Below are 18,953 nucleotides of genomic sequence, written 5' to 3' on the forward strand. Positions count from 1 at the left end.
TTGGAAACCAACTTTAAACTTAACAGGTGAGTCGTAGAGAAAAATCAGAAAAATTTAGTACAAGGCTACCTTTTTTTTTTTTTTTTTAAGATTTTATTCAAGAGAGACAGAGAGAGGAGCAGAGACATAGGCAGAGGGAGAAGCGGACAGAAGTGGGCAAGGGGAGGAGCAGGCAGGGGTAGGAGCGGGCTGGGGAGAAGCAGGCAGGGGTAGGAAGGGGCGGGGGCAGGGGGAGGAGGGGGCGGGGGAGAAGCGGGCGGGGGGGAGGAGGGGCAAGGGGAGAGGCGGGCGGGGGGAGGAGGGGGTAGGGGGAGGAGGGGGCAGGGGGAGAGGGGGGAGGAGGGGGCAAGGGGAGAGGCGGGCGGGGGGAGGAGAGGGCAAGGGGAGAGGCGGGCTTAGGGAGAAGCGGGCTCCCCGCAGGAGCCAACGCGGCAGTCGATCCCGGGTCCCCAGGGTCCCCACCAGGCCCTGCAGGCGTCCGCTGCCTCGGGGATAAAATCCGGCGGAGACGAGACTTCGCCCGCAGCCGACGTCGCGATCCGGCGGGTACAAGGTCGGCCGGCGCCCCCGCTTGCCGTGAACCGACCCTTCTCCCCACTGTCTCCTCGCACCAGGCGCCCAGATTCAGGCCGCCCGAGGACCCAGCCACCCGGACGCGGGGCCGGCCGCCAGCGCACAGCACCCCCGCTGCCCCCGCCCGGCGCCCACTTCCGGCTTCCGGCCGGCCGTCCCGGCCTCCCTCCCTTTCCGCCCGCAGCCCCGCCCCGCCTGCTGTCACGTGACCGCGCGGCGTGCCCCGCCCCCTGCCCCGGTTCACGTGACCGTGCTTAGGGGAGAAAGCGCCTGACCCCGGCCCCGGCCTCCGCGGGCGAGCCTCTTCCTCCGGCCGCCGTCCCTCCGCCGCTTGCCCTTCAGACGCCGGCGCCGCCGTCAGCTCGGGCCCGGAGCGCCGTCCGCCATGCGGCTCCTGCCCCCGGCCCCAGGCGGGCCGCGGCGGAACCAGCCGGGTCACCTGCGCCCCTGCGGCCCCGCGCTGCTGCTCCTGCTGGGCGGCTGCCTGGGGGCCTCGCGGGCGGCGGCGGGCTCCCGGAGGCCCAACGTGGTGCTGCTGCTCACCGACGACCAGGACGAGGTGCTCGGCGGCATGGTAACGCTTCTGCCCCGCCCCGCCCCTCCGACTCCCGGGCCGCCCCCCGCCCCCCGCAGGTGTCTGGGCCGCTTTCCCCTTCCCTGCCTCGGCTCCGCGGCTCCGAGGTCCTGGCGAGCTGCGCCTCTGCCGCCGCCGGCCCCGTAGGCGAGCTCCGGGGGCCGCGGGACTCCGTCTCCCCCTCCTCCGCCCTCTCCTGGGCGGACCCCGGTGCACGCACCGCGCCGAGCTTCCAGGTCGGACCTCGGGCTGCGCCCCGAGGCGTGGACGCCAGCTAGGGGTGGGCTGGGCCGCCGGCGCGCACGCCCGGCTTCTCTCTTGCACCAGCCCCGCCGTGTCTTTGAAGGAAGGACCTAGGCCGGCTCCGCGTGCACAGGGCTGCGCTGGGTATCTTAGAAAATAAGTGCTGGAACGGCCTGGTCCGGTAGGTGGTCGTCGGGCGGCTCAGGGTGTGCGTTGGCCGGACACGCAGCAGGAGAGTTCAGTCAGCCCGATCGAGCCCCTGGATGATGCTTGCTGCTGCTGATGCTGATGATGCTGATGCCGATGCGTTGGCTCCTGCGGCCCGTGTTCCATTTTATTTATTTATTTATTTATTTATTTATTTATTTATTTATTTATTTATTTATTTATTTTACTGTGTCTCAGGCTTCTTTAAGAAAGTGATGAGTGATGTGGGGATTAAAAACAAGAGCTTCTTGAACTTCACCTTATCTCCAACCAGTCCCGTTTTAAATGTGTTTTGTCAGGCGGCTTCGCTCTTGCCCAGAGTGAGCGTTGCTTCTGTATCTTAGAGTTCTGGAATTTATGACCTTCAGGAGCGCTCACCCAGGCTCCTGCTGATGGAGGCCCCGGAACGTGGCTTCCCCGAGGCGCTTAAGTAGTCGAAGCAGATAGGAATCCAGCAGGTGCTCTGATGCTGGGTCTGGCATTTCTCTTCTTTCAATATACAAGGGTATGTACACACACACACACACACACACACACACACACACACCTTGTTTCTTCGTTTCAGTTCTCTCTTTGCTTTCAGCTAAACGCTGAGTCTATGAAAACCCTTCCCAGAAGTTCCTGCTACTGTATGTGAACACTCTTCCTTAATGTCCTTCAGACTGATTTCAACCCATCCGTGAGCTGTGAAATCAGCTCAGTGAGCAGCTACCAGCATTTTTTTACTTTCCTGTGGAATAGAGTAGAAAATGTTGGTGTAAAAAAAAAAAAAAGAAAGAAAAAGAAAATGTTGGTGTGATAGATGTGGGACGTATGGTAAAGGTTCACGTAAACCAGATATGTAATTCTGGATTATGAATTAAAATGTAGTTCTGACTCAGGACTGTGTTCACAATTGTGAGAATCTTTTCTCTTTTTTTTAAAATTTTTTTTTTGTTTTTCAAAGATTTTATTTATTAATGAGAGACAGAGACAGAGAGAGGCAGAAACACAGGCAGAGGGAGAAGCAGGCTCCATGCAGGGAGCCCAATGTGGGACTCGATCCCAGGTCCCCAGGATCACGCCCTGGGCTGAAAGCAGGTGCTGAACCACTGAGCCACCTGCACTGCCTTAAGAATCTTTTCTAGTTAATGTTTAAGATGCTTGCATTTTGACTCCACGCTTCTTCCTGCCACACAGGCCTCATTGCCTTTTACCTTCTACTCCACCACATTGACATTGAAGAGTCTTGACTTAATTGCCCTCCTGGAATTTACTTCGTTTTTCCCGTTCTCATCACTACACTTAACTTTCCTCACAAAATTCTTTAAAAAAAAAAAAAAGGTTTTTGTGTGTGTGTGTGTGTGTGTGTATGTGGTCATTGAAAAGTGTTTTGTCTAGGGGCCCCTGGGTGGCTTAGTCAGTTAAGCATCTGCCTTCGGCTCAGGTCATGATCTCAGGGTCCTGGGATTGAGCCCCTGCTCAGCGGGGAGCCTGCTTCTCCCTCTCCCACCTGCTTGCATGTGCTCGCTTTCACTTGCTCTCTCACTCTCATAAATAAAATCTTTAAAAAAAGTGTTTAGAAAAAGCAAGCCATCTCATATCAAAAATTAGCAATAGTGACTAAAACAATTAAAAGGTCAAACTTTTACATTTCTGTTGAAAACAAAAATTTATCACTGAAATACCAGGTGTTCAGAACTGAGTTTCTTAGTTCTTAGAGATCGATGTGGTCTGTGTAGATCTGAGGTATCTTCCCCTTAACATGTTCATTGTATTTGGTTCTTTAAACCAGTAGCAGATTCTTTTTTATAGGTGTTTACACTAAAGAGAAAAACCAAAATTGATACTCGGGGACACCAGTGGGGTCATGGAAGTCCTTAATTTATATGTAATACTCTGTATTTTACCTTCATTTTTTGTAGAGAGAGTGAGGTTTCTGACCCAAAAAAGGGGGTCAGATTGCTTACTGATTGCTGCCATAGTTGGCAAAAGAAACGGTGGTCCAATCCACCACACTAGCTCAGGTCGAAGAATTATAAGTGTTTGTGTGATTGCTGCTTCTCATAGAATCTTTCAGTCACCTTTGAAATTGTCTTTGATGCATCATCTTTGTTGCAGGCATCATCTGAGGGACTTTAGTTTCTTGGCTTAGGGAACAGTTCCTATTTCTTGATTTTACTTGGATGTTTTCATGGTGGGATGGACACACTGTTCACAGAAGCACAGGCTGCTCTTTTTAAAATCATTCACTTTAGAAAAAGTGACATTTGGTCAAAACTTTTAAGGAAATGAGAGACGGAGCCATGATGAAATGTAGGGCAAGAATAGATGATGTCTTTGCCTAAAGCATAGTGATCTTTCACCGTTAAAAGAAAAATTAGCCATAGATTATTAGAATTGTTAAAACTTTATTTCAGAGCAGCTATATACATGGGAGCCAAAAAAGTAAATGACTCCTTAGGATTTTTATGGAAGGGATGTGCTTTGGATGAGTAAAGTTACCCATATTTGGGTGTTAAGACTGGCTGCTGCTTAAGCAGCGTTGCACAGCCCTGACCTGACCAGCCTTGCAGCTGTCTTTGCTTACATCTTAAAAGATCAATGTTAACGTTCAGGTTAGCATGGACACACACATTTTCAGTACACTGTGTTTTCTTGTATAAGATTTGTTTAAGCATAGATTATGGTTATCGCTGTCCCGGTGTTAGCAGTATGAAAATGACTGTCATTGATGTAGATTTCTTACTTACACTAAAATCTGTGTTCCCATGCAGCCCTGCATCATCTGCTGGCTCTTGCCTAACGCTTTGACCTTAACTCACCCCACAGTCTCCTTTACTTGCTGTGCTGCTCCTACATTTGCCTTTTTTCCTTTCCTTACGTGCGCCTCTTTCCTTCTCTGGCCGCCCTTGTCCTTGCTGTTACTCACTCAGCCTGGACACATCGTCTCCTGGATCTTTGCATGGCTGACCTCTTCATCATGTGACTCTGAGTATCACAGTTACCTCCTGAGAGAGGCCTCTCCTGACCACCTATCTAGAGTAGTTTCTCCCTCTCCTCCCACCAGCTGTAAGCATGGTGATGCATAGCTCATCCTGATTTATTCTGTTGATAGCACTTCACTGCCTGAAATGATTGTTTACCTGTTACTTGTTTAAATTCCCGAGTACAAAGGTCATGAGATCAAAGACCACCTGTTTTTTGCCACCTTTGCCTAGATCAGTGCCTGGCATACATTAAGTGGTTAACAAATGGGTTATGATCACACAGTATAGTCTTCTGTAAATCAGAAACTTCAGTAGTTTTGCCTATTTGCCATTTTGAGGATTAAGTCCCATATAATCAACTAACATTAACTCACTTTCCCCACTTACACTTTGTATTCTCGTTTCCCCTCCCTGTGTGTCATCATACCTCAGATTTTTTGGTCAAACCAGTGTTTCACTCAGCCTAATATTCTTTACCTAACGGTAGCACCCAATGATGTTTTGCGGAGTATCATAGTTGGTGACATTACTTGTGAAGATTAGCGAAGACCTTATATATCTACCTATAGCATCTCCTGGGAACCTATTATGGATCTATTCGTGAAATTATGAAATGTCTTCTTAAATAAGTTAGGATTCTCATCCTTTTGAGCTTAGGGGTTCCTTAGGTTTTTTACTATCTATATAAAACAGTGAGGGGAAGTCATTTATACAGTATTATAAATAAGACCCTTGTTAACATAGTTAGATACTTAGATTTTCTTTAAGGAATTATTGCACAATAAGATATACTTAAAACTGCACTGAATATGGTCTTAAATTTTTTTTTTTTTTTTGGTCTTAGATTTCAAAGGTACTTCAAAAATCATCATGAACTGATTAATATAATACAAATAAAATTAGAGTCTCTTCAGTGGTCCTTTGTTACTGTCTGGAATCTGAGTAAAGATTATTAGTGTTCACTTTATTTGTATTTAAACGACATTCTTCATACTTTTATCTCATTCTAGGATTTGAGGTCAGTTCTCATCTGTACTGTTTGCCATCTGGTTCAAGTCCTTACCTGAGGTGGTGATTGGTCTAGTGCACAGGTTTTGGGCATATAGTTGAAAACTGTACATTTGGATTCCACCACTGGATGTGTGATAATCGAGTTGTTTTCTGGGCCTCCTGACCTTATCTGGCTTTCAGAACCTGAGTGTTATTTCTGTTTTAAAGGGTGGAAGGCTCCTTTCATCTCTTATCCCACTTCCTGCTTCTAAAGATGAATTTATGGAGATTTGCCATATCTATCTTGTAAGGGGGCTAGTGACAAAAGAGAGCACCAAAATTTAGTTACTTTAAAATCAGCACTGCTAGAATAGTGCTGTCAGCTCTGAACTTTCCCTTCCTGCGGGCATTATGACCCTTTTGATCTTTTGCATGGGACATAACTAATTGTAACCAAACCTGTTTGGTTCATCTCCAGAATCACACAGGACTCTTTTGACATTTCTTAGTGTCAAATGGAGCTGATCATTACGAGTAAGATGCAAAAAACATGAGTTTTGGTCTGCGTGTTTTTGTTTATTGGAGGAAATGGATTAACACATAATTATTTATTTCACAGACACCACTAAAGAAAACCAAGGCTCTCATTGGAGAAATGGGGATGACTTTCTCCAGTGCTGTAAGTTTTGAAGCTGACTTACTTTTGTGAGACTTTCTGTTCATATTCCAAGAAGTAGCACTCTTTTTGGGGTAGTCTAGTGTAATCTGTATGGTTTTTTAATTTCCTAGTTAGATGCCTGATCTAAAGGAAGGACTTTATTTAAAGTGACTTAAATTCTTTTAATTGAAATATTAATTTTTACTAATTGAACCTTAATTGTAGGTATTTTCTAAGCCAGTTTGATTTATAGCTCAGAACTAGATAATTAAAAAAAAACAAAAAACAACCTCACTGTTTGAGGTTTGAAAATGGATTGTAAGAATTAAGTAACATTCATTTCTATGGAAAGACACAAGGTTAATCAGAATCCGAACAGGATTTTTTTTTAGGCCGGGTAAAGTGATTCCAGATTTATCTGGAATTAGAAGTAGGTTAGAACAATCAAGATAATTTCTTAAAGGAGGAAATTGCCTTTCCAAATAATAAAATGCAATATGAAGATACAGTAAACATTGTGACAATGACCAAAAAATAGGCCAGCAGACAAAAAAGCAAAAGGTTTAAAAGGGTTGCCAATATCTAACAAACTTTAAAAAGCAAAAGTAAAAAATGGCAAGTATTTGTAACATGACTGAATCCTTCCTTAACTCAGATTTTCAGTTATAAGAAGCTGATGCCCCAGGAGGAAAAAATATACAAAATGCATGAACAAATCATTCACATAAACAGTTGGTCAGTGTGCATGTGGAGAATGTTCATCCTCAACAGTATTTAAAAATGCCAAATCCAATTTGAAAGGCCAAAGAAATGCCAAGTATTTAAGAGGGATACTATGTAGTTTTGGCAAGAGCATGCTTGCATGAGCATTCCTTCCCTGCTGGTGTGAGTATAAACTAGTATCATTCTCCATAAGGTGGCTTGGCAACATGTACTAAGACCTATACAAATATCAGGTAGAAGGGGCTCAGCTATTTGAAGTGCAGTTAGAGTAGAAAAAAAATAATCTGTATCCAGTGTATTAAGTGATTTAGGAAATGTATAAAGCTACAGGTTTTCCTGAAAATGAACCTGTATCTCTCAGCTACATTAGATTCAAGTAGTATTCTTTATCTTTGGTTAAGACCTAGCTCCTAGGGGCACCTAGGTGGCTCAGTTGGTTAAGCATCCATCTCCTGATCTCAGCTCAGGTCTTGATCTCAGGGTTTTGAGCTCAAGCCCCACTTTGGGCTCCAAACTGGGCATGGAACATACTTTAAAAAAAAAAAAAACTAATTTCTACCACAAAAATATTTCTTTAGCAGATGAGATTGGAGTAACTCTTATTCTGCAGAAAGAAACCAACTGAAAAAGAAATCTGTTCTCTTGGTTTATCTGGTTTACTGTCTCCACTATGTGACTTAAAGCAGCTCTAAAGTGTGTCATATGTTACCAAAAAAAAAAACAAAAAACAAAAACGCAAAAAACTCTATTCCGTGGGAAACTAGAAATTCAAAGTTAGAGTATTAAGCAGCTTTGTTTGCTCTTTTTAGAAATGATGAGAAATCCATCTTTCTTGTGTAACTAGGTTTTTTTGCTTCTGTTCCCTTTGTAGTATGTGCCAAGTGCTCTTTGCTGTCCGAGCAGAGCCAGTATCTTGACAGGGAAGTACCCACATAATCATCACGTTGTTAACAACACTTTAGAGGGAAACTGCAGTAGTAAGTCTTGGCAGAAGATCCAAGAACCAAATACTTTCCCAGCAATTCTCAGATCGATGTGTGGTTATCAGACCTTTTTTGCAGGGAAGTACTTAAATGAGGTATGTTGAATGATTTAATTATTCCTTTAGGAAAAAAAAGCTTGATAAATGTGAATTAATATAATTCATGTCATTTTTTAATTATTATCCATTTGAGTCATGTTAAAATGTTTTTGGTGTATGTTTTCTCCTAATTTGCTCTTCGAACAATTTACTTACATGAATATATTTATATGATTTAAGTACTGTAGTTTTTCTTCCTCTAAATGGCCTCACAGCATTTATTTAAAAATTGTCCTGTGACTGCTGCTGTCTGATGCATCTTTCCCTTTTTCTTCAAGAATTTTGCATGTCATGTGGCTGTCGTGGTATCTTTTTCTCCATTTCCCCTTTATTAGGATGAGAATGAAGAAGTTTTTCCTCCTGCCACCTTTCCTGCACCATAACAGCTTAAGACTTCATTTTCTAACCTAAAAAAATGTAAAGAGATCAGTGGTAAAGGGAAAGCACCCAGAGCATGGGCTGTTTGGGCCATTAAAGCATATGGCTTAGTGGTTGATGTGCTGGCCTGTTGTGCATCTGGGTGGAGGGACACCCATTACAGCCCACCAAGGTTAGATTTCACCACACTAGCCCTAGCTTTTAGTCAAACTTAAGGGAAATAGTTTGAGAGTATCTAGGTTATATCTTAGAGTAAAATTGGGAATACAGGATAAAGATACACATTTTCTTATATACTTTATCCACACTTGCTAGAGATACTAATATCTGATCTGAATTTTCTGTTCATACTTTCTCTCCCCACAATAATTGGGAGAATTTGCAGCCTTGTGAGGTTGAAGGAAGATAAGTCAGTTTGAAAAGGATCATGAGAAATAAGTATAAATACTAGGTTATTGAGACAAGTCTGTGGGTCATAAACAGAATTTATACTACGCATCTGAAAGACCATTTAATGTGTATACAGAATTAAGAGAAATTCATTAAAATACAGAGATTTCTCATGGGTTAAATTCTTCCTTAAATGGGCAATACTAAACCTGATTGAGATAAAATGCAATAGTTCTGGGGTCACTTATTCATCTCATCAAATAAATTGAGCTCTAAAAGTAGAATTCATCATCAGGACAACTGAAGTTATAGGCTGAGAGCTCATAATCTGATTATTTTGGCTATCGTTAGGTACAAGGTCAGTTGGAGTATTCAGTTTGTGCCATCAGTAGCTCAGGAAATGAACCTTCTGGCCCAAGCCATGCAGACTTTTTCTGGAAGGGACTAGAGGTAAATATTTTGGGTTTTACAGGCCATACATCTCTTTTGTGATGACAGTAGTTTCCCCCTTGCCTACCTTATCCATGGGGGATACTTTCCCAAACCCTCAGTAGATGCCTGAAACCAAAGGTAGTACTGAACTCTATATATACTATGTTTTTACCTGTGTATTTATACCTGTGATAAAGTTTAACTGGTAAATTTGGCACAATAAGGGATTAACAACTAGTAATAACAAAATAGAACAGTTAAAACCATATAATGCAATAAAAATTGTGAATGATGTCTCTTTCAAAATATTGCACTGTACTTTATGTGATGGTGTGAGATGATATAATACCTACCTGATGAGATGAAGTGAGGTGAATGACAGACATTGCAATGTAGCGTTAGGCTACTACAGACCTTCTGACAGGAGTTCCTCTGCTTCTGGGCTACGGTTGACCCGTGGTTAACTAAAACCACGGGAAATGAAACTGCAGATAAGGGGGGATTCCTGTATTGGACTCTGCCATTGTAGCATGAAAGCAGTCATAGGCATTACACAAACCAAAATGAGTGCACCTGTTCCAAAAATCCCTCATCACTGAAATGCCAATTTCCTCTGTCACAAAATATTCCTCTATTGATTGCTGTTGTTTTTTTTAATGGTTGGGAAAAAAAATCCTTAGCTTGCTAACCATACGTAACAGTTGGCAGGCTAGATTTGGTTTGCTGGCCATAGTTTGCAAACTCCTGCTTCAGAAGTTCCTAGGATTATAGTGTTCTTTACTTGTTGACTGGGTTTTATGTGTTTGGGAAAATAGAGCACCTTGTTTCAGGCCCTGATCAAAAAGGATTCTAAAAGTTTCCTCTTTTTTTCTGATTTGGTCAAGTCTGAGTAATTCTGACGTCCTACTTGTCTTGCTTTTCAGTATGGAGCCCCAGATGCAGGTGGACTAGAACATGTTCCTCTAGGCTGGAGTTATTGGTATGCCTTGGTGAGTGATTATTGAAATCAGCGACAATTATACACAGCCCTGCAGATGTAAAATATGTTTACTCTCTAATTTAGCTCTAATTTTGACATGAGTTGCTTTGCGTTTATGATTAGCTATTTTATCTCCTTAAAGTCTATTGATCTGTGAGTCACTCCTCTGGGGGATGCTTTTCCTGCATCACATAAGGTTTAGTTACGTATTTTGCTGTTTTCTTAACCACTCATGGCTCTTCAAACTAGGACATATGATTGAAACTATGTTAGTAGTTAATAAAACTCTAGTCAAAAAATCCAATGCAAAAAAAAAAAAAAAAATCCAATGCAGTACTAACTTGAGTAATTATCTTTTTTTTAAAAATGCCTCCTTTTTTCTTTAAAGATTTATTTGACCCAGGGTTAGAGAGAGGGGTGGTGTGGGCAGAGGGAGAGTCTCAGGCCGACTCCACGTTGAGCGTGGAACCTGATGCAGGACTCAGTCTCATCACAATCCTGAGATCACAACCTGAGCCAAAATCAAGAGTCAGATGCTTAACCAGCCACTCCACCTAGGTGTCCCAGATTGTCTTGTCACTATTTAAACAGTATGGTTTAGCCCAGCATGATTTCTGACTTTTCATTTGGTATGCTGATCTCTTAACAAATCTTACTTTCCTGTCTAATAGGAAAAGAATTCTAAATACTATAATTATACGCTCTCTATCAATGGGAAGGCACGGAAGCATGGTGAAAACTACAGTGTGGACTACCTGACAGATGTTCTGGTGAGTTATCAAAGCTCTGTCCTCGCAGGTGTGGCTCACAGTTGTTGAAACCTCTGCCTAGAAACCTGTTGGACTTGGTCATGTTCACTAACGTGAATGAATAATAACTTCATTTAACTGCCAAAGAATATTTCCAACTGATTAAAGACTCCTGAGGGTGTTTTTCTTTGTATATAAGCTAGGCTCAGAGCTAATGTTCTTGAAATTCCACCAACAAATCCTTTTCCAAAGGCTAATCTCTGAGACTGTAGAGATTATTTTGAAGAGGTCTTACTTTAGAGGTTCTTACTCTTGACCCCAGTTTCACTCACAAGCTATGAGATGCGGCTTCACTGTGAGGGTGGGGAGCTAGGGACTGGGAGTTCCTAAGGCTTAAGATTTATATCTGAATTTTTATTTATATATATAAATACATAATAATATAAATTTTATTTATAAATATATATAAATATTTTTATTTTTATACATAAAAATTACTGAAACTGGGTGAATTTAGGACTTCCCTTTCCTGTGTAAGGTGTTCCTAATGACAGCCCTTCACAGAGTATTCATTCACCAAATTTTTTAGCACCCAGCATAGCAGGTGTTCAGTGAATGAAGTAAAGTCCCTCTGGGTGATCAGATAGAGAAATAAGACAGGGCATGGGAGTTACTTAGATAATGTTTAAAGAGGTGCGAGTGAGCTGTGTAGATCAAGGGAAAGGGTCCACAGAGAGAGCTACAGGTTGTGGGGGCACTGAGGCAAAAGTGTGCCCAGCATTTGGGGGAATGCACAGCTACTGACATTGCTAGAGTAAGCAGGTGGGTGGGATGGTGAAAGGAGATTGGTTCAGTCAGTATCCTTTGAGTGTAGTGATGGGAATAAGTGAAGCTGTAAATCAACTAGAACAATTAAACATGTAGCATGTGTGTGGGATGCTTTCATTTTGATAACATATCTCCAGATAAGCAAATGATGAATGTAAGTCGATATAAATTAAAATCCTGGTGTGATGGATTTGGATTTAGTTTAGCTGTTTTAGCTGGTGTAACTTGGGATGTCTACACTGCATGTATTTTTATAAGATTAAGATAACTTAATCCACTGGTCCCACTGGGTGAATTACATTGACTCTCTTTCTATATATTTTATATACTTTCAGGCATCAGAGGCAGTTGTATTAATGCAACCTAATCCTTAAAAGGTCAAATTACTATTTTTTCCTTTATGAGAAGCATTAACAATTGTTAGATAGTGTATAAGATCATTACAATCTTATTTGTTTTCCTAAGATTTTATGCTTTTCCCCTTTTTTTAAATAAGTTTTGCCTAAAACCCAAATATATGTTCCTACAATACACTTGTAAATAACTGTGATGTAGGTTGTGTTAATATTAAGATTGTTAAAAGTGGTTAAAATTTTTAAGATTGTTTAAAAGCGGATATGACCCTGTGCCGCCTCCTGTATACCTGAGAATGTGCATCTCTCAAGTTCTCCACTGTTGGGTAGAGTAGAAGATAACAGATCTTTGTGTATCTCAGGCTAATATCTCTTTGGGCTTCCTGGACTACAAGTCCAACTCTGAGCCATTCTTCATGATGATCTCCACACCAGCACCTCATTCTCCTTGGACAGCCGCACCTCAGTACCAGAAGACCTTTCAGAACGTCTTTGCACCAAGAAATAAGAACTTCAACATCCATGGAACGGTAGCTTCCCCTAATCCTTGAATGAAGCCATACTTGATATAAGTAACTGTATATTATCTTGTCAGGGAACCTTTGAGCCACGTACTTGATTTTCCTTCCAGACCTTCTAAAGGTAATTTTACCTGTCTTAAGTATAAAGATAGTATAACCTTGCTTCAGAAGTATAGATAAGCTTCCTGCCACACATCCAGTTAGCAACTAAGAGAGTCCAGAGGAAATATTAAAGCAGCGCCATCTTTCCTGACTACAGGCTCTCCTGCTAATCTCTGTGCTGGCTCTCCTCCTGCGTGGCGGTGGCTGACACCTAGGCCTTGGGGCTGAGCGAGGCCTGCAGCAGCCTCCTGTGGGTGGCCCTTGCCGTGCCTTAGGCATAGGAAAGAGGCAGTGACCTAGTGCAATATGACTGGAAAGGGAAGTTGAATGGAGAAATGAGCCAGAGCGGGGAATATAATTGAGGGCCACAGCCTAAATATTTGCCTCCTACACCAGTTACTTATACTTCCCTTGGCACACAGGGTGGGCTGTTCACTGATTCAAAAGCAGAAGTTCTCTATTGCCTCATGTGTGTTGCCCAGAAATCTTCATTGCTTGTGAGATGGTAGACAGAATGAGTCTGGGATTAGACTCAGCACTGCCACTTCTGAGCCGAGTGACCTGACCTTGGGCAAGATGCTTAACTTCTGCTTTTTTATCTAAAGTGAGAGATCTAAATAAATAAGATGGGAGGTCTTACTTCTTCGTACAGCTACAATGTGGACTAAGGAGCATAGAAATATGCAGCATGTTGCCTGGCACACTGTAAGCAAGTGCTTAAGTAGGATTTTAAAGGCTGAGAGAACTGAGTTTTGAATTAGAGGGCCTTTCTCTGTGTTCCAAAAGAAATTAATAGGATTTCCTATGAGCAAATAAGTAGAAATTTTAAATCAGTCACTCTGTTACAGAATTTCTTAGAGTTATTCCTGTTCCAAGATGAATTTCCAACAGGAGGATATACTGTATAACATTTCTCAAACAATACTAAGTAAGAACCCTTTGAGACTGATAGTTTGGGAGATGGTGGCTTAGGACTTTATGAATAGGGAGGAGAAAATTAATGATGTATGGGAATGTTTTTGGTTTTTTTATTTATTTATTTGTTTTTGGTTTTTTTAGAACTGCAAGTGATTTAAATGAGAAGAACCCTCTAGATTTGAGCTTGAGGTTTTAGGAAATTGTAATGATGAGTTTTTTCCCAAAGTTCTAGGACGATCAGTATCTTGGGCAGGAAAATAGAGGGTGATAAGAATGGTCGCTTATTAGGGCAATACTTAATGGAAGGTAAAATTAGTATTTACCCTTTTGTGGTTCGGGTAGTAGATCCAAAGCATAGACTCAATGTTAATAAACTTAGTCTCCTTTTAGCCAATAGTCCTCTAATATCTTTCACTAAATCTTTTAATGCTGATTAATGCTGCTAACAAGGAGCCCAGGCCTTGTTTCATTAGAGAGCTACTGGGAAGAACCTAAGAATGAATGATAATCTATAGAAAGTGTTTTTAGGAATATATGAAGCAGGGGAGGGGAGGTCTGAAGTTGTTCAGATGCTCTGGTGAATTCCTTTTTGGTAGAAGTATAAAATGCTGCTTTTCATTATGTATTCTGGTAGTAGTTTATTTGATTGTAGTGACTTGGTGCTAACATTTTTTTTTTCTTCTAAATTTTAGAACAAGCACTGGTTAATTAGGCAAGCCAAGACCCCAATGACCAATTCTTCAATACAGTTTTTAGATAGTGCATTTAGGAAAAGGTAAGAGCTACTTTCTCAATCTGGATGGATGTTAAGGACCTTCCAAGTCAGCCCATGAACAGGGGGACTGCACAATATGGTACCTTTCAATACCTTTGAAACAAAATCAGAAGGTAGCAGGTTGGTGGGAGAGACTCTTTGATTGGGAGTCTGCTCCCCCAGAGGTATAGGAGATGGTCTTTGGACTTCAGGACTAATACAACAATTCATTTGTATAACTTGTTAAAACATAATTGCGAACTGGAGCCATTTGGTACAAAAAATTTTTCCCTGTGTCTGAAGAAAAGATCACTTTGTGAAAAATCAGACTCAATATTTGTATAAGACCCAAAGGCTTAGGGCAGCCGTGGTGGCCCAGCGGTTTGGTGCCGCCTGCAGCCCAGGGCGTGATCCTGGAGACCCGGGATCGAGTCCCATGTCAGGCTCTCTTTGTGGTGCCTGCTTCTCCCTCTGCCTGTGTATCTGCCTCACTCTCTCTCTCTATGAATAAATAAATAAAATCTTAAAAAAATAATAATTAAATTAAAAAAAAAAAGACCCAAAGGCTTAGAATAGAACAGAATATTTGCACTTGCTTTTTGGAATATTAAGGAATTTCCTTAAGTCAGTTCTTAAAAATCCATTACACTCTCTTAAGATGTATTTAGATTATACCAGGAGTGAGGAAACTTCTATAAAGGGCCAGACAGTAAATATTATAGCCTGACAAGCCAAATGGTCTTTGTCACAGTTGCCCAGCTTTGCTGTTGGAGCAAAACTAGGCAATATATGAATGAACAATATAAAAACAGTGACTTATTTAATGGGTACAGAGTTGCAGATTTGCAAGACAAAGTTCTGGAGATCTGTTTCACCTTGTGAATATACTTAATACTAATGATTGTACCCTTAAAATTTGTTAAGATGGTAAATTACATCTTGTGTGTTTTTTACAATTTAAAAACAAACCTAGGGCAGCCCCAGTGGTTCAGCAGTTTAGCGCTGCCTTTGGCCCAGGGTGTGATCCTGGGGACCTGGGATCGAGTCCCATGTCGGGCTCCCTGCGTGGAGCCTGCTTCTCCCTCTGCCTGTGTCTCTGCCTCTCTCTCTCTCTCTCTCTCTGTCATGAATAAATAAATAAAATCTTTAAAAAAAATACAATAAAAATAAAAACAAACCTAAATAGTGGACAGGCTGTGGCCCATCGCTAATTGCTTGCCCACCCCTAGTTTAGATCCTGAAATGTAGTGTGGGTCTGTCTGAATTAATCTGTGTTAATCAGTACTGAATTGGCAGCTTTCCCTTCCAGTTGTTTCTGCTCTCATCACTCATTTTAGTAAAGCTAACTGGTTATTAAAAGCCTCACTTCTTTAGAAATGGTTAAATTTGGAATGAACTAATTGTGTTCTGGGATTTTTCTAATTTTTTTTCAGTGAGGGGTCTGAGGAAAGGACATTTGGGTTTTGAGCTTTCTGGGAGTGTGGTTTGGGGGCTTTTGTATTATTTTGATTTGAATTTCACTCCTGCTCTGTTGGCAAGATACATTCTCTCAGCCATTGTTTCTGAAGTCCCCTTGTCACCCTCTGTGTACATCCAGGTGGCAAACTTTACTGTCAGTTGATGACCTTGTGGAGAAACTGGTGAAGAGATTGGAATTCAATGGGGAACTTAACAACACATACATCTTTTATACGTCAGATAATGGCTATCACACAGGTAAGGGACGGACTGGGGTATTTCTGTGACCTTGATGATGTGCCTTTTTCACCTAGTCAGTAGCACTGGCAGGGAGCTCTAGTTCTGTTGTAGCGGTGGACAGACCAAAGGGAGGGTGCCCCCTTCAGGACCCCTGTGATTAGAGGGCCAACACATTCGCACGTAGAGAGACCAGGTTTCATTATTTGCTATTTCACATGCTAAATTACATGATGTTCAAGGAGTTGGGAGCAGAGTGAGCTTGCTAGATTGGAGGCAGGCAGAAGTAAGAAACTTAACTAGATTTAAAGGGCAAATAGACTTTATAGAATGGAGGTAAGAGATTTTTTTAAGTACTCAAAATAGAGACTGATAAAATAATCTCCATTATCCAGCTTCGATTTTCAGCTACCTATGGCCAGTCTTTTGAATTTTTCCTGCCTTCCCCATGTTTTTGGTTTTTAGCTAGGCAGTATTGGAGAAACTTCAGACATTGTGATTCTGTACATCAACACTGCATTGTCCATCTGACTAGTTTATTATGTATCAGAATCTAGACAAAGTCCACATCCTACCTGTTTTTTATGTTCCCTGAGGCTGTTACTGCCACTGACTTATTGGAAAAGGGGTTTGTTGTTGTTCTTTAGAATATCTCACATTCTCAAAAAAAAAAAAAAAAATTCACATTCTCGATTTGGCTAATCCCAGTCTTGTGATGCCTTGTGTACTTTTAGTCAGCATTTTCTATAGATTGATAGTTATAGTGTCTGAACAGAAATTCATATTTTCAGTGAGAATCCTTTCTTGGTGATACCAATTTGTAGTTCCTATCACATCACTTCATGATGGTGTCTGGCTGACCCATTTAGCAATGCTGCTATTAATTGATGGCTCATGTGGTGTCAGTCTGAGCCTGTCCTATGAACCTTTTGTGGCTGAAGCTTCTGTTGATGACTGTTGCTTTAATCCCCTATTCTTTCAAAAATGGCAAAATGTTGACTTCATAACTTTGTCCTTCCTTTTGCATTTATTAGTTGGAACTCCTTAGAGAAGAACTCAACTGTTTGGTTATCTTGAAATGCAGATATAAGAAAGCCTGGATAAATGTTTTTGTCCCTTTATTTACACTTTTCTGAGTAACCTCATTCAATTGTGGTCAGATTGAGTGTCATCCATAAATTATGTATTTGTGTTTCAGTACTTTCCAGTCATTGTTTTTGCCAAATTTGTCCTATCATAAACCAGAGGAATTCCCCTAGGCATTTGTTTAAAGATGATAAACTCATATCCTGCCTTGTAGTAATAAGAAACCCAAGCAATTGTAAACTTTCCATTAAGGCACCATAAATAGTAGAACAAAGTTGTTTTCATTCTTATTATCGATTAAATGAATGAATGTGTGAGTGACATTTCTATCCTGGCTCCATCTTTACCCTCTGTATTTTGTTTTCAGGACAGTTTTCTTTGCCAATAGACAAAAGACAGCTGTATGAGTTTGATATCAAAGTTCCACTGCTGGTTCGAGGACCTGGGATCAAACCAAATCAGACAAGCAAGGTAGGTGCCTGAGAAACTGATGGTGTTTACAGGTAGCACTTGCCTGAGAAACGAAGGCTGGAAAGGAGGCTGACTAGATTTCTCCTCATATGAGGATGACATCTGATTGGCTTAAGATCTTGTAAGTGTGTATGTATAAGCCTTGGAAATACTGGTTTCCTTTCTTATTTTTATTTTTTTAACCCTTGGCCACGTTCTATTAACTGTATTTCCCCCCTCCTCCCATATGTGTATCCTATCATATCAGTATAAGTATCATATCAGTATAAGTAGTTTTTACTTGACCTTGAAGCAGTGACTCCACCGTGGTCCTCATCAACATCACCTTCTGAAACTGTGAAAGGTTCAACATCCAGAATGGTTCTAATGGACTCACTTGGACTAAAATGGGGACCCAGCCTCTGCTTTTTTCCTTCAATCACAGATGATTCTGAGTGGCCACCCAGTTTGGTGCCTACTACCCTGTAGGTCAGAGCTCCTTAGGTGGATCCCCTTGGGTCCTTGTTAAAATTCAGATTCTGAGTCTGCATTTCTGACCTCCCAGCTGATAGCTGCTGCCGATCTGACTCCACTTTGAGTATAAGGCTATAGAAAGCATGTCTTCTGAGGATTTCATCCCTCTCTTTTGGGACTCTTCCTACTAATGCATTTCTGTTTTACTGATTCTCTCTCCAAAAGTATCATAATATACCACTTTTCTTTTGGAAATGTTGCCATTTCCATTTGATTTCCGTGTCTTTTTCCAAACTTATTATCTAATATTGAGGCACTTTGTTCCTGGAGATTGTGGGCACTCTGAACCAAAACACTTTGGTCTAATGCTTAGAAGATAAGAATTGATAAACTCTACTAGTTATGTTCTCTTTTCTGATAACACAAATCAGTCCCAGCTCTGTGAGACAAAAAAAATGAGCAAATACGTCATTTAAGCTAAAATTGAAAAATGGGCCAGACTTTCTGGGTATACTGGGTACTTCAGTTTAATTTTGGGGTTTAATGTTTACTTTGTTTAAAAGTCTGCAATTCACTTATATCCTTTTGTAATGCTCATGATAGAATTCTGTTGAAATTCTTTCAGAAAGGTAAAATGGCCTTCATAATTTCCCTTTGAGTTTTCTTTTTCTCTTAAGACCTGCTACAGGGGATCCCTGGGTGGCTTAGCGGTTTAGCGCCTGCTTTCAGCCCAGGATGTGATCCTGGAGTCCCAGGATTGAGTCCCACACTGGGCTTCGTGCATGAAGCCTGCTTCTCCCTCTGCCTGTGTCTCTGCCTCTCTCAC

General features: G+C 41.6%; 1 protein-coding gene across 1 annotated transcript in view; it reads left to right on the forward strand.

The window, feature by feature from the left end:
• The first annotated feature begins 814 nt into the window (after positions 1-814).
• The window catches only part of GNS (glucosamine (N-acetyl)-6-sulfatase), a 52,391-nt gene continuing 34,252 nt past the window's right edge, over positions 815-18,953 (forward strand). The window contains exons 1-9 of the mRNA XM_041755394.1: positions 815-1,147; positions 6,176-6,235; positions 7,809-8,015; positions 10,142-10,207; positions 10,869-10,967; positions 12,490-12,657; positions 14,361-14,443; positions 16,020-16,138; positions 17,571-17,674. Coding sequence (XP_041611328.1) covers positions 959-1,147; positions 6,176-6,235; positions 7,809-8,015; positions 10,142-10,207; positions 10,869-10,967; positions 12,490-12,657; positions 14,361-14,443; positions 16,020-16,138; positions 17,571-17,674 — 1,095 coding nt within the window. The 5' untranslated portion in view covers positions 815-958. The remainder of the gene's footprint in view (positions 1,148-6,175; positions 6,236-7,808; positions 8,016-10,141; positions 10,208-10,868; positions 10,968-12,489; positions 12,658-14,360; positions 14,444-16,019; positions 16,139-17,570; positions 17,675-18,953) is intronic.

The sequence above is a fragment of the Vulpes lagopus genome, chromosome 5 (assembly GCF_018345385.1).
Source record: "Vulpes lagopus strain Blue_001 chromosome 5, ASM1834538v1, whole genome shotgun sequence".
In the NCBI taxonomy this organism is placed as follows: domain Eukaryota; kingdom Metazoa; phylum Chordata; class Mammalia; order Carnivora; family Canidae; genus Vulpes; species Vulpes lagopus.